Source organism: Megascapheus bottae, chromosome 28 (genome assembly GCF_031878675.1).
Source record: "Megascapheus bottae isolate mThoBot1 chromosome 28, mThoBot2.hap1, whole genome shotgun sequence".
NCBI classification, from domain to species: Eukaryota; Metazoa; Chordata; class Mammalia; order Rodentia; family Geomyidae; genus Megascapheus; species Megascapheus bottae.
This window is the reverse complement of record NC_143536.1, coordinates 15294584-15308375: the sequence shown is the minus strand read 5'-3', so window position 1 is coordinate 15308375 and position 13792 is coordinate 15294584. Positions and strand designations below refer to the sequence as shown.

The window sequence follows — 13792 nt, the reverse complement described above, 5'->3', positions numbered from 1 at the left end:
CTACAGAGTGGGCGCGCCCACCCTAACCAGCTCTCCTGCCGCCTCCCTGCTCTTCTTGCGCGGCGGCTTCTGGATGGGAATCTTCTTCCGAGGGGTCTCGTTCGCCGGCGTGCCGGACCCCGCCTTGTCTGGCTCGAGAACCTCCGCGGCGGGGGACGCGCGGGCCGGCGAGGCGGGCGGCACTGACCGCTTGGCCTTCTGCGGCGGCGCCGGCTTCTCCCGGGGGCTCTGTGCTCCGAGGGCTCCCTCCGTGCGACCCAGACTTCGAGTCTTGCCGCGCAGCTCTGCCGCCAACATGGAGGCGGCCTCGGGCGCGCTGCGCGGGGGACCACTGGTGTCCGTTGATTCGGGGAGACCGGGTCCGCGGCCTCGCGCTCGAGCCCGGGGCGGGGAGGGCACGGCCAGCCCTGGGAGCTCGTCGGCCAGCCCCGAGGGCCGCGCCGACGTGTCGCTGGGTGTCCGTTTCCTCTTGCTGGGACTGGGTGCAGCCTCGGGACCTGGAGGTGGCGGCGAGGGCGCGCGGGCTGCCGCGGCCGCGCCATGCTTGCCGTGGATCCACGACACTTTGGGCTTGGTGGCCGGGTCGGGGGGCGGCGGTTTCCTGCGCTCGGGCGATGGCGAAAGCGACAGGCCCCCAGCCTCACCTCGGGCCCGGACCGGCCGGGCCTCGCGCCGGGCTACGCGTGCGTACAGCGCCCCGCCCGGCCCCTCCACACTGGAGGCCGAGCGCTCGCTGTCGGAGGACCCCGGCAGGGGCGCTGCGTCCTCAGCGGACGCCGACGCTCGGGGCATCGGGGTCGCGGGGGAAGGCGCTGGTGCGTCGGTGGACACGGTTGTAGCCTCCGGTTCTCGGCTCTCGGTTGCGGCCTCTAAGGAAAGAAGAGGGCCAATAACCACTACCTCCCAAGGTGACTTACTTTCCCTCTTCCTAAACCAGAGCTGGGCCGTCACTGTGTCGCCCTGGCATCCAGGTGAGCCTGGTACACTCATGCCATCAACCACAGGCATAGTTCAGAGCCACACGGGGTGACTCCGATGGATACGTTTCCTGGGCTGAAGCTCAGACTGGAGCAGACTTTGTGCCCATTCCCAATCACACCCTCAACCTCAGGAGCCACCATCATCAAATTGGAACCCCCAATATTTCCGAAGGAAGTTCACATCCTTTATAAGAAGGCTCCTGGGGCCGGTAGTGTGGCCTAGGGGTAGAGTGCTTGCCTAGCATGCACGAAGATTCCTCGGTACCATACATAGAAAAAACCTGGAAGCTGGTGCTGTTTCTCCAGTGGTAGAGCTCTAGCCTTGAGAAAGCCCAAAGACAGTGCTCAGGCCCTGAGTTCAAGGCCCAGGACTCGCAAAAAAAAAAAAAAAAAAAAAAGGTTCCTGGGTTGAAAGACTAAGCACCTGCCCAAGGTCATGCATTGCTATGGCCAAGAGTAAAGAGAGGTCAGCATCATCCCAGCTATTCAGTCTTTAGGTCAGTAGGCCGGAGGCTGCAAGCAAAGGTATCTTTTTACCCAACGAATCCACTCCTATCTTCTCTGCCATTTCCTTTCCAGGCCCTGATATTTCTCTGTCTGGCTTCCCTAAGAAGTGAATTTGGCCTATGCCTAGTACCAAGAGTCTAGTGATCTCCCCAGGCCTCGCTCCAGGGCAGCTGCTGAACAGCACACAATCAGGCCTGCAGCTGCAGCTCTGGTCAAGCCCCAGTTCCCAGCATCACCTTGGCCTCACTCCCACATTGTCTGCAACCCCGTTCAGCAGAGATCTTAGGACAGGAACATTTCACTCTGCTGGAAGGATGCTCAAACAAGACCATACTCACCCTCATGAGGGACACAGTACACCGGGCCTTCATCTGTGGTGTCAAAGGATGAGAAGGAGGCCCGGGAGGACCATGAAGGTGATGGCTGCTCCAGTCCTGAGGGTGGTTCTAGGAAACTGCAGTTGAGTGTGTTGTCCAGGTCATGATGAGCCACTGGGGAAGGAGTGAAATGGAGCTGCCAGGGGCTCAGCCTTGCCCCAGTCTGTACTCTCATTGGCCGATTGTGAATGAAATGATAAAAGACCAGCTCTGCTGTAACTCTACAGAAAGGGCAAGAAACTTAACAGGCAGGGATAGCAGCAAACTAGAATTAAAGAAGAGAAATGTATGTAATAATGGAAGGCATGTGTGTGCAGGCCAGAGAGCTGGAAAAGACTGGGCTGAAATGTTGAATAAAGGTGAGAAAGAAAACATGTGAGGGGCCAGGAGCATGGTCTAGTGGTAGAGTGCTCACTTAGCATGCAGGAAGCCCTGGGTTTCATTCCTTGGTACCAAACATACAGAAAAAGGTAGCTCAAATGGCAGAGAAAGTAGCCTCGAGAAAGCCCAGTGCCCTGAGTTCTGGCCCCAGGACATCAAAAAAAAAAAAAAAAAAAAAAAAAAAAAGCTGGGAGCTGCTGGCGCAGGCCTATAATTCCAGTGATTCAGGAGGTTTAGATTTGAAGATCAAGGTTCAAAGCCAGGCTGGGCAGAAACATTTGTGAGCCCACCCTTGTTCTGTGTCGGGAAAGGAGAACAAGACACCGGTCTGAAAGCCCTTGGGGTGGGGAGGGTAAAGGACCACTTTCCTGGAAGGACTTGGAGCATCAATGGGATCCAAGCAGAAGGGTGTTTTGTTTTGTCAGTCATAGGGATTGAACTCGGGGCCCAGGTGCTGTCCCTAAGCTCTTTAGCTCAAGGCTAGTGCTCTACCACTTGAGCCATGACTCCACTTCTGGTTTTCTGATGGTTAACTGGAGATGAGAATCCCATGGGCCCAGGCTAGCTTTGAAACACGATCCTCAGATCTCAGCCTCCTGAGTAGCTAGGATTATAGATGTGAGCCACCTGCAACCAGCTAGCAGGGTGGGTCTTGGGACAGACCCTTCCGGTTCCTACATCCCCATGCATTCTTGGCAGCTCCTTATCAGGATGTATTTATAGTACAGTCCTTCGGCTAAGTTGCTGCTAGTACCATCATCCACACAACTCTGATGCAACCACTCACAGCACCCTATGCCTCTCTTGTCCACCCCCCAATCCCCAGATACATCTGGGACTCCTGCCTTCCTCTCATGCCCACTCTGGCCACACCTCCTCCAATCTCACCCGCACTAAAACTCAAGATTCCCCCCTTCCCAAACATCACCTTTATAATACCCATTTTTTCATTATGAAAACATTTTTTTAAACGGGGGGGGGGGAAAGGAGGACAGGAGCCGTAGCCTAGTGGTAGAGTGCTCGCCTCGCATGCACAAAGCCCTGGGTTCGATTCCTCGGTACCACGAACACAGAAAAAGCTGGAAGTGGCGCTGTGGCTCAAGTGGCAGAGCGCTAGCCGTGCGCAAAAAAGTATCTAAGCACAGTGCCCAGGCCGAGTTCAAGCCCCAGGACTGAGGAAACAAACCAACAGCCCTCCAAGTCCCCCCCCCCCCCCGCGTCCCCTGAAGTCCCTCCACACCTCTTTCCCGGGAGGTGTTTCCTGCTGAGTCTCCGCACTCTCAGGCTTACCTACGACTTTGGGCAGCTTCTGCCTGCGGAGCGGGATCCGGGGCAGCTTCATGCTGATGCGGCTGAAGCGACCGCAGAGGCGGTGCGGAGCCTTCTTCCTTCCCAGCGAGAGCTCCCTGCGGGGGGCAGGGCCTGAGCCAAGGGGAGGGGCTGGCAGGGGCGGCTCGGGGCGGGGCCAGGCCCAGGCCGAGGCCTGGCCAGTGGACCAGCAGAGAGAGGGTGTGGCCTGAGCCCGGAGGAGCGCGGGGGCCGGGGGTGGGGTGGGGTGGGTGGGGTCGGGCCTCACCGACTCACGGGGTCCTTGCCGCGGCAGGCGCAGCAGCAGCCGAGCAGCGAGAGCAGGAGGCCCAGGAGCAGGGTGAGCAGCGCGCCCGCGCCCATCACGCCTTTGCGTTGGTTGGTTTCTGTGGGGGTACCAGGTCAAGCGTGGGTACCCCATATCCCCCGCGTCCCCTCACCCGAGGTCCCTCGAGCACTCACTCACCCAAGCGGCAGGCGCCGGTGACCGGGTCACACGAGTCCTCGTGGCAGCTACAGGCCTGGGCGCAGTCCACGCCGTGGAGCCCGGGCGGGCAGGTCACGTTACAGCTGCAAGGGCTCTAGGTCAGACCGGAGCCACCGAGGCGCACCGAGACGCTTCCCTCCCTTACTCCAGACGCTCGCAGGCGGCCCGGGCCTGGCTGGCTATGCAGCTGCATTCGGGGGGGATGAAAGCTCCCTCCCACCTGCGGCCAGGCGCACACTGGATGATGAATAATTTGGAATTGTGAACCTTTTTTCTTTTCTTTTCTTTCTGGAGCTGTGTGGGTTGGAGGAAGGGCTTGCCAGGGCGGCCTACTGACCGAATGGAAGTCCCTGTTCTATACAACCTGGTCGCTGAAGGTGCCACATCAGGGCAGGACACCTGTCCCCCAAACTCTTCGCCAACTCCCTGCTTGAGAGAGGGACCAAGGACGGAGAGTCCAGCCTGGGTCCCACCTGGGCTGTCCCCGAGGTGTGTCCAGTACATCCTTTCTAACCCCTCCGGGTCCCAGGGGCACTCACTGAGGCCCGTGGACGCCAGGGCTGCAAAGGCAACGCCCCGACTGGAAGTCACAGTGGCCGCTGCCGCAGTCCGCGCACACGAAGGCACAGTCCTCGCCGTAAGTGCCGTTGCTGCACTTGGTCTCACACCTGGAAACGGGGGAAGGGGGGGGTGTCAGCGGAAGCAGAAGCAAAAGGACCCCCCTCCCCCGCCACGCAGCGCCCTCCCTCCGCGGAGGGCCTTCGGGGTAAGCAGAACTTTGGAGGTGCGGGGAGATGGAGGTGTGGATCGAGGGAGCGGCCCGGGCTGCTCACCGGTCGCCAATCCAGCCCGCGTTGCAGCGTGTACATTTGCCCGTGACATGGTTGCAGGCGTGCCCGTCGCGACAGGGCGGGCAGCGGTGTTCGCAGCCCTCCCCGTAGAAGCCGGTGGCGCAGGGCTGGTCGCATTTGGTGCCGTTCCAGCCTGGCTCGCAGGTCAAGCAACGCCCCTCGGCCACCGTGCACGGTTGCTGGCCTTTACACTGGCCGCACCTAGGGCGGGGTCAGGCAGTGGGGCGGAGCGGGAACCCTCCACCCCCCCGGTCCCCGCCCCCTCCCCCGGACGGCCCGCCCTCCCCTCCTCCCTCCGCCCACGCTTACCGGCGGCGACAGCCCAAGCCATAGAAGCCGGCGGGGCACGGCTCGCGACAGTACTTGCCGCGGTAGCCCGGCTCGCAGGCGCACGTGCCGTCCACGGGGTTGCAGCGGCCGCGGAAGCACTGGCAGTAGCGATCGCAGCGCGCGCCGAACGTGCGCTCGCGGCACTGGCAGCGGCCGCTCTGCTGCTCGCAGGGCGAGGAGTTGCAGGCGCACTGGTTGTTGCAGCTGCGGCCCCACCAGCCCGCGTGGCACAGGCAAGCGCCGGTCTGCGGGTCGCAGCGCGACGTGGCGCTGCAGTAGCAGGCGCTGGCGCACTGCGGGCCCCACCAGCCGGGCTCACAGCGGCACGCGCCGGTCCGCGGGTGGCACGTGCCGTGCTGGCACTGGCACGCGTGCTCGCAGCGCGCGCCCCAGCGCCGCGCGTGACACGTGCACTGGCCCGTCACGTCCTCACACTGCCCGTTCGGGTGGCAGCTACACCGTTCCTTGCAGTCAGGACCCCAGAATTGGCGCGGACATTCTGCAGAGACGGGGGGGGGGGGTGGGAGCGTCCACTCTCTGCGTGGACCGCATCCCGGCCCGCACCGGCGCCCGGACTCACACCGCCGTGGACATCGGACTTCGCCCTACCTCGAACCCGCCTCCTCGCTTGGACCCCGCCCCATGGTGCCAACCCCCCCCCCCACACACTCACTGGTATCACAGTTGGCACCGAAGTAGCCATGGCGGCAGCGGCACTCGCCAGGCCTCACGCACACCTCGTTCTCTGAACACGTGGAGTTGCCTTCGCACACCGCTGCGGGGAGGACAGGGGCCCGAGCTGCAGGGCGAGCTCTCCTCACCTCGAACCCCGCCCCCCAACTCTCCCCTCCCTCCAGGATGAAGAACTCACCGATCCCACACTCGTCCCCCTGCTGCCTCCAGCCAGCGCAGCACGTGGACACCGTGGAACTGTGAGCCAGAAAAGGACGACTGAGCTTGACCTAACTCCCTTCTACCTACAACAGCTTCCCTTGTCCTCATGGGCACTGGGGTTCCCCTGTCCCCACCCTCCCTGGGACAGGCCTTAGGAAGGCAGATAGGCCCTTGACGTGCTGGGCACTCTGACAGGCGCAGAACACTCACAGTGAATAAGACATATACAAGTTCTGGTGCTCAGGAAGTAGACACTGGAAAGCAATGGAATGGCACCACACACAGCTCACCTCCTACCTACAAGGCTCCTCTGTGCCCTCCTGCAGGACCCTAGGCTGAGAAAAGGCCTCCTGAGTTCCAGAAGGTGCAGCACAAGGGGATGGGGTGTGTAGAGAGCAGATCGACTCTCACTCAGGACCTCTTAACAAGGATCTAGGGCATCTCTTAAGACTGGGGCCTAGTCAGGTGGGGTTTAGTGACTCAGATGTGAAATGACTGGGAGGGTTCCAGGTCCATGGTATATGTGGATCCCTGGTGGTTCTTTGCATCCGCAAGGATGGGCAGTCTCTAAGCCACATAGGTTGTGGACTCAGTTAGGTGTTCTTTTCCAGAGGAGGCTCTTGTGTGTGGGGGGGTTGGGGGGTAGGTAGGGGTTCCCCCACTGCTAGGGGGAATGGTCACAAGGGTACATGGAAGTTCTCCATAGGCATAAAGGCATGGGGTGCCAGAGTAGGACTTGAGGTAGAAGAAAGGAGATTGATTAATCTACTTGTATTTATTGTTTTATTACAAAGTATTTGGTGTTACTCCAGTAGAATTTCTGGAGTTGTTTTATTTTGGCTATGCTGGAAGTGGGAGCAAGGCCTCACACATGCTAACAAGCATCCGGCCATTGAGCTTTTTTTTTTTTTTTTTTTTTGGTGGTGGTGGTTGATTGGAGATAAAAGTTTCACAGACTTTTTCTTATCTTGGCTGGCTTCAAGCTTTGATCTTCAGGTCTCAGCCTCTTGAGTAGCTAGGACTACAGGCATGAACCACTAGCAGCTAGCCTAAGAAGGTAATGTCTAACGACAGTATTTCAGAGTGTGGTGGCTTCTAAAGCCACCCCAGATTCCAGGTGAAGAACCATGGTGGGAGGAGAAGGTATCTGGGGACGGAGGCTGTCATGGGACTGGCCTTTGGGGGCAGGGGGAGGGGAGAGGCTGAAAAGGGACATGGATTGAGGCTACTGGTTCCTAGAACCCCATCAGACACAAAATTTTTGCCTCAGTCTTAACCAGAATATAACATCCATTTACATTTTAGAGAAATCTAGAACCAAGCTATAACGGGAGGAGCCCTGAAAAGCTGGTCAGGTAGGAAGGGCTGAAGGGAAAAACCAAAGCTACCTTCACCATGTCCCACCCAGAGTTCAGATGCCTCCCATTTGGGATCACTGCAACATTTGGATAGGGTTCCAAGACCCAGTAACACCAACAGAGTTACTTCTCTGCCAGGCCAAAGATGAGAGCTGGTGAACAGGACCAACAAAACCCTGAACCAGAGGTTTTACTTTGTATACACACACACCACACACAGACACCCTTACTGGAAATCATAGACAAGAGCACAAAACAGGCCTCCATTTCCTGCCTTATGGTCTCACCTATCCAATCCTAACCCAGACTCCAAAGAGCACACTTGGAAAGACAGAGCCTACCAGCCCATCCCCCTTACTTCTGACTGATCCTTGGTCTCAAATGGAGATCTTCTACAGTTGTTTCTCTTTTAAGAAGCCCTACCAAGTTGGGCCCAGCGAAGTTGCGGTTCAAAGCCAGCCCGGGCACTAAAGTCCATAAGACTCTTATTTCCAATTAACTACCAGAAAACTGGAAGTGGCGATATGGTTCAAGTAGCAGAGCACTAGACTTGAGCTGAAGAGCTCAGAGACAGCATCAAGGCCCAGAGTTCAAGCTCCACAACTGACAAAAAAAGAAAAAGGGGGAAAGAAAAAGAAAGAAGCCTTGGGACTGTAGAGTGCTTGCCTAGAATGCACAAAGACCCAGGTTTGATTTCTTGGTACCACATACATAGAAAAAAGCCAGAAGTGGTGCTGAGGCTCAAGTGGTAGAGCTCTAGCCTTGAGAAAGTCCAAGGACAGTGCTCAGGCTCTGAGCTCAAGCCCAGGACTGGTTAAAAAAAAAATAAGAGCCCTGCCAGATGACTTGCTGAGGCGGTCCCAGAAGCACTGATTACCACCTTCCCTGGATAGCCGGCTATGGGGTGCAGCAGGAGCCTGCTTTTATGACCACACACAACTGAGTTTGATCTCCAGGTGTACTGCTTGTTATGTGACTTCAGCAAGGAGCTTAACCTCTCTGAGCTGTTCTTTCACTCTGAGAATATGGCACATGGATTTGACAGAAAGATTAGGAGAAGCCTACTGCAGTGTTTCATATCTTCTAACTTGGGCCATGGCTGTAGTTTCTGTGATTATCGGCTCTCTAGCCCCAGACCTTTCAAGCAGGCTTCAGGCAGCCTCTGAGAGCAGCTGGCATCCAGGTCTCACACAGCAGAGCTGATACTACCAACAGACAGAGCCCATTTGGGTTCAGCGAACACAAGAGCTTCCATGGAAAGATTGACAGTGAGGCTAGGCTGGGCTGGTAGATTAACTGGTTAAAGATCTTAGGAAGATGAGGTGGAGAAGACAGCCGGTGGAGGGTGCATTTCCAGCTTGCTTTCTAGTCAGTAAGACTTAGGGAGCCAGAGGGCAGCAACACGAATGCCAGGCTGTGGGTTGTCCCTTTAGAGAACACTATTCCTGCTATGATGTGAATGTGCTGCGATTTCATCTGAGATGCAGCTCACTGCATCTGCACATTGCCTGGTTTGCTTCCAGCTATACCTTCACCAGAGAACTCACCTATCTGACTCTTCCTGCCTTAGGACACCCCTTCTCTGGTACTGTCCCAATCTTCCCATCTCTCCTGTCCTCAGTTCCGTCTACCTTACTTCTTCAAGGAATTTGCCAGGTCACATCAGAAAACAAGGACTTGGAGACCTCCTCAAGGCCAAATTTGCCAATCTAACTGTCTACTGAACAATGTCACCACAGCAAGAACTCAAGAGAGTCTCAAGACTGTCCTCCTCTGTATCCCAGGTCTTTCCCACCTCAGATCACCCTTGTCCTTCCAGGTTAGAAGCTAAGATTCCAGGAGGCACCCTGACTCCTCTCTCATGTCCTCATCGGAGCCACTGAGAAACACCTGCTTTCTCTTCCCAACCACATCCGGGGAGGGGGAGACTGATTATCCCTTGTCATATCTGAGGCTCCAAAGATCCACCTTCCATTTTCACAGTGTCTGTGGCTTCTGCCCTTCTGCAACCAGGGTGTCTGCCACCTAGAAGCCAAGCCAGGTCAGAACCTCGCACTTTTACAAACCCCATTTGACCCCAGAGAAGTCCAGGAGCCTCTGGGTTGGCACCTTATCTGGAACGTGGCTAGGCTGCCTCTCTGGATTTGTGCACTCACCATCTTCTCAGTGGATCTCCTCAAATCACCATATAGAAAGTAGAACCCCAACCTCAACAACTCTCCCCCCAGTCCTTGTGAGATTCTAGACCCTTCCTGAGCTGGTGGTCTCCTCTGTCCCTGGCACAGGGGTTTGGTATCTGCTGCTGGGCATTCGGTAACACAAGCTCCTCACCCAGGAGGTGCGCAGCTTTTTATGCTCTGAGTGCAGACCCCTGTGCCCTGCCACAATAACAAAAGCGAGGGTCCAGCACCCAGGTGGGCAGTGTCCAGAGTCTTTGTTGGGAGCCCACCCCTTGCCCCACAAAACCACAGAAACTCCTTCCCTCCAAACTCTATGAAGTAATGTTCCGTCATCAACCCCGGTTTTACAGATGTGGAGCACAGCCCAGCAAACGGAAAGATTTGCCCAGGTCCACGCCGCTGCTGGGAAGAACTAGCAGCAGGATGTATGCACACCCAGGCTCTTGGCTACAGAAGCGGCCTGGCGTCTCGGGGAGGTCTTCTGGCAGGAGAACCGGGGGCTTTAAGGGATCCCACACTCCAGCTCCCAACAGCTCCATCCTGCTACTAGATTCCCCCTCCCCGGACCGGGCCCCGTCGCGGGACGAGGCCTGGGCGTGCAGTCAGAGCCAGGCGACCATCGCGCCCTCCCCCTCTCCAGGCACGGCCCCGCCCGCCACCGCCGCCGCCGCATTCCTGGGGCTGGGGAGGCCCGGGAGGCGGCGGCGGCGGCGGCGGCGGCGTCGATGCGAAGCAGATGGTGAGCCAGGCCGCCTCGGGGGCGGGGCTCGCAGGGAGGAGGGGCCTGGGCGCCTCGGGACCCCAGTTCGGAAACCCCGCGCGCGCCCCCCCTACCCGAGTAGCCCCTTGTCTACCTTGATCACCCCCCCCCCCCCCCGCCTCCCCGTCCCCGCCGCCCGGCCGGATCTCCGCCTTCCCCCGCCCTTCCATCCCGAGCGCCCCGAGGGGATCCCAGCTGCCCCGCGGGCGCGGCGCCCCTCCACACCCACCAACTCGCCTCCTCGTCCCGGCGCAGATGCCCACGCCCTCCCCCTCGCCTCACACGCCTGTGCCCACCGCTGGCGCCCGGCCCTTGGCTTTGATCACCACGGAAAAGCCCCTCCGGCCCGCTGTCCTCCCACCGGGCCTGGCCCGCACCGGCTTCCCCGGACGGCGCCTCCCACCCCTGGGTCGCCTCCAGACCCCCGGGTCCTCCACTGTCCCTTTGGCTTCCATCTCTGATCCACTCTAAGCTGTGGCTCTCGGATGCTCGCCCCCGCCCGCAGCCATCCTCCCCACACCCCAAACAAACCGTCTGAACTTGTTGCTGGTCTCAGAACTTTTCTGGCTCCTTCCATCGCCTCTCACCCCCCTCCAGGCTCAAAGCACTCGCGCCCAGAGCCTTCGCACATGCTGTTCCTTCGGTGTGGAATGCCCTCCCTCTCCCTTACGGCAACTCAACACAACCTAGCGCCCCCCCCTTTTCGGGTCTATGGCACGGGTTATCCCCTCAGGTGACTTCTGGCCCAGGGTATCCTCGGCTGCACCGTCGTGGCGCAGGGCCCAGGCTCTGTCTGGAACGAAGCCAGTGTCGGCGAGGGTGACGGGAAGGGGCCCACGCGTGTGACACAGGGAGACCCAAGGCGCCCCGCCACCGACCACCCACGCCTAGCGCCGCCAGCCCCCGAGTCCCGAGCGTCTCCCTCCTCTCCTCCCCAACCGGGCCGAGGTCCTACCCGGACGCGCGGCACACGTTGCGGCCTCGCGGGTTCAACTCCTGGGGCGTCGCGGGGCCGGGCAGCAGCCAGAGCAGCAGCAGCAGCAGCAGCAGCAGCGACGGGAACCGTAGACCTCCGGTTCCCGGGCGCCGCGCCGGCCCGGCCCCCCGGGACCCTGCGCCCTCCATGCGGCGCGGGGCAGGCGCGGGTGGGCGCGGGTGCGGCCGCAGTGAGAGCGGCCGGAAGCGGAGTGCGAGGCCGGGCGGGGGGCGGCAGGAGGGGCGCCGGGCCGGGCAGGAAATTCCACATCGGCTCCCTGATCCTGGGCCAGCCGCGGCCGGCCAGGCGGCAGCGCCCGCCCCGTGCGCCAGACCCCACCCTCCGGCCGCGCCGCCGCCCCTCCGCGTGGCCCCCACCCCCACCTGGCCACTCACAAACTTAGGGGCGAGCTCGGAGGAGGCCCGCCGAGTGTGGAGAGAGGGAGGGACCGCCGTGGCCACGCCAGCGGAGCCCCTAGTTCCCGCTCCTTTCCCTCGCCTCCCCAGACATCCACGGAAGCGGCCGCCCCTGCGCGCTCTCTGCGCGGCCCAGCCTGGGGTGGGGAGGGGGAGGGGGGACATGGCGTGATGCCCCAACCCCCCTCCACGCCAGCCAGCGTGCCTAGGAACCAGCCAGGGGAAGGTAGCCCCGAAAAGCCTCTGGCTCCAAGGAGCGAAGCCATTGTAGTTCCCGTTTGTGTGTACTAGGGTTTGAACTCAGAACTGAGCAAGATGTTCCAGGCCCGTGGCTAGATTTGGTTGGGACCAGAGGCCTGGGAAAGGAGGATCTCTGCAAGGCTGGACGGGAGAGATGGAGGTAGAATGGCCTAGCTGTGGGCTCTAATTGAACATGGAAAGGTAAAGGTAGAAGGAGAGGATAAAAATGAGACCTGAAAGCCAGCAGTCCTGCTCAGGGGTGAAAACAAACTGGGGCAGCCTAGATGAAGGCTGCTGGAAAAGGATATTGCCCCCCACCCACCCATGGGAAGGTCCAGATGGCAGAGTGGATGGCCAGGCTGGGGAATGGAAACCCCTCCAATGAAGCCGAGTAGATTGACATTTCCTGGAAAAAAATCTGGAATTGAGGCAGGTACGGTGGCTCACACCTGTAATCCTAGCTACGCAGGAGGCTGAGATCTGAGGCTCAAGGTTCAAAGCCAGCCTGGGCACAAAAGGACCTGAGACTCTTATCTCCAATTAATCCCTAGAAAATGGGAAGTGGGGCTTGGCTCAAGGGGTAGGGAAGTAGTCTTGAGCTTGAAGAGCTCAGGGACAGCCCCCAGCCCCAGTTCAAGCTCCATGACCCACACAAAAATAAATAAAAATCTGGGGTTTACTCCCCAAATAACTACTAGTCAACCTTATCAGGAAAAGGAGACCAGGAAAAACTTAAGGCATTAACTTCTCTTCAGATTTGTAGGAACCAGATTGTCCAGTGACCTTAGACAATATCCACATGTTTGTCAAAAGAACTATTTGCTGCATAATTATTGAATCTCCCCCCGCCAAAAAAAAGAGAACTTTAGTCACAACTTCTTGGATTCCAGCCTACTCACATGTGATCAGTAAAGCTCTTATCACTCTGTGTGTGTGTGTGTGTGTGTGTGTGTGTGTGTGTGTGTGTGTGTGTGTGTGTAGTGGGGTTTGAACTCAGAACCTGTCTGGATGCTATCCCTTAGCTTTTTTGCTCAAGGCTGGCATTCCACTACTTGAATCACAACTTTACTTTTGGCTTTTTGCTGGTTCATTGGAAATCGGAGTCTTCTCTAGCTGGTTTCAAACAGCAGTCCTCAAATCTCAGTCTCCCGACTAGCTACAATTCCAGGAATGAGCCATTGATGCCCTTCTCAGTCATTGTCTCTTGAGTCAGAGGCCTCAGAGTGGCAGTGGATCTATCAGCATAGGAAAGAGGGGCAGGTGGGGAGAGGAGCAGAGGGCAAAGCACAGGCCAGGAGCCAGGGATGAGGTAGAACCTCTAAAGAACAGCAGAGCTCTGGGGGGTGGGGGAGATCCATACCAGGCTCTCAAGGCAGGAAAGCACCAATGGTCCCTATGATCAGTCAGTTTTTAACAAGGGAGAGTTTGCCTTTTAGGATTTAAGGTGAGCCCAAGCAGGGAGTGAACACCTGCTTTCTCTTGGGTAGAAGGCACATGCAGGTTAGAAGCTCTGCAGAGGGAGTGTGCAGAGTATGACTAGAGGACAGAGCTTGGATTCAGAGCCCCTGACAGGCCCCAAGACTGTGGGCATTAACTGGCTGGCAGGCTGGCAGTGACTGGTGAGAAGAGGAGCAGGGCAGGGAGGAGGGAAGCTAGGGTTTCACTCAGTCCCTTAGTTTGGCTGGTGCAGGAAGGAGGCAGGATGAAAAGGGAAGAAAAGGGAAATCCTTCCAATGTGGTCACGAAT

At 58.5% G+C, this 13792-nt stretch overlaps 1 protein-coding gene across 1 annotated transcript; it reads right to left on the bottom strand.

Moving 5' to 3' along the window:
* Window positions 1-11669, bottom strand: Scarf2 (scavenger receptor class F member 2). The gene is made up of 11 exons (XM_090320607.1): window positions 11369-11669; window positions 6093-6151; window positions 5895-5996; window positions 5201-5720; window positions 4874-5092; window positions 4580-4708; window positions 4020-4123; window positions 3822-3939; window positions 3536-3651; window positions 1826-1978; window positions 1-869 (listed from the first exon to the last, which is right to left on the bottom strand). Exons 1-11 carry the CDS (start codon window positions 11536-11538, stop codon window positions 1-3), a joined length of 2559 nt encoding a protein of 852 aa, XP_090176733.1. The 5' UTR covers window positions 11539-11669.
* Between the last annotated feature and the right edge of the window lie 2123 nt (window positions 11670-13792).

What these genes read in the sequence shown, in the direction of transcription:
- Scarf2 (XM_090320607.1), bottom strand. Translation starts at nt 11,538, where the DNA reads ATGGAGGGCGCAGGGTCCCGGGGGGCCGGGCCGGCGCGGCGCCCGGGA. An exon ending in GGGGGACGAGTGTGGGATCG is followed by an intron (nt 5,997 to 6,092) that starts GTGAGTTCTTCA and finishes TCCTCCCCGCAG; the next exon opens with CGGTGTGCGAAGGCAACTCC. An exon ending in GTACTGTGTCCCTCATGAGG is followed by an intron (nt 870 to 1,825) that starts GTGAGTATGGTC and finishes TTCTTTCCTTAG; the next exon opens with AGGCCGCAACCGAGAGCCGA.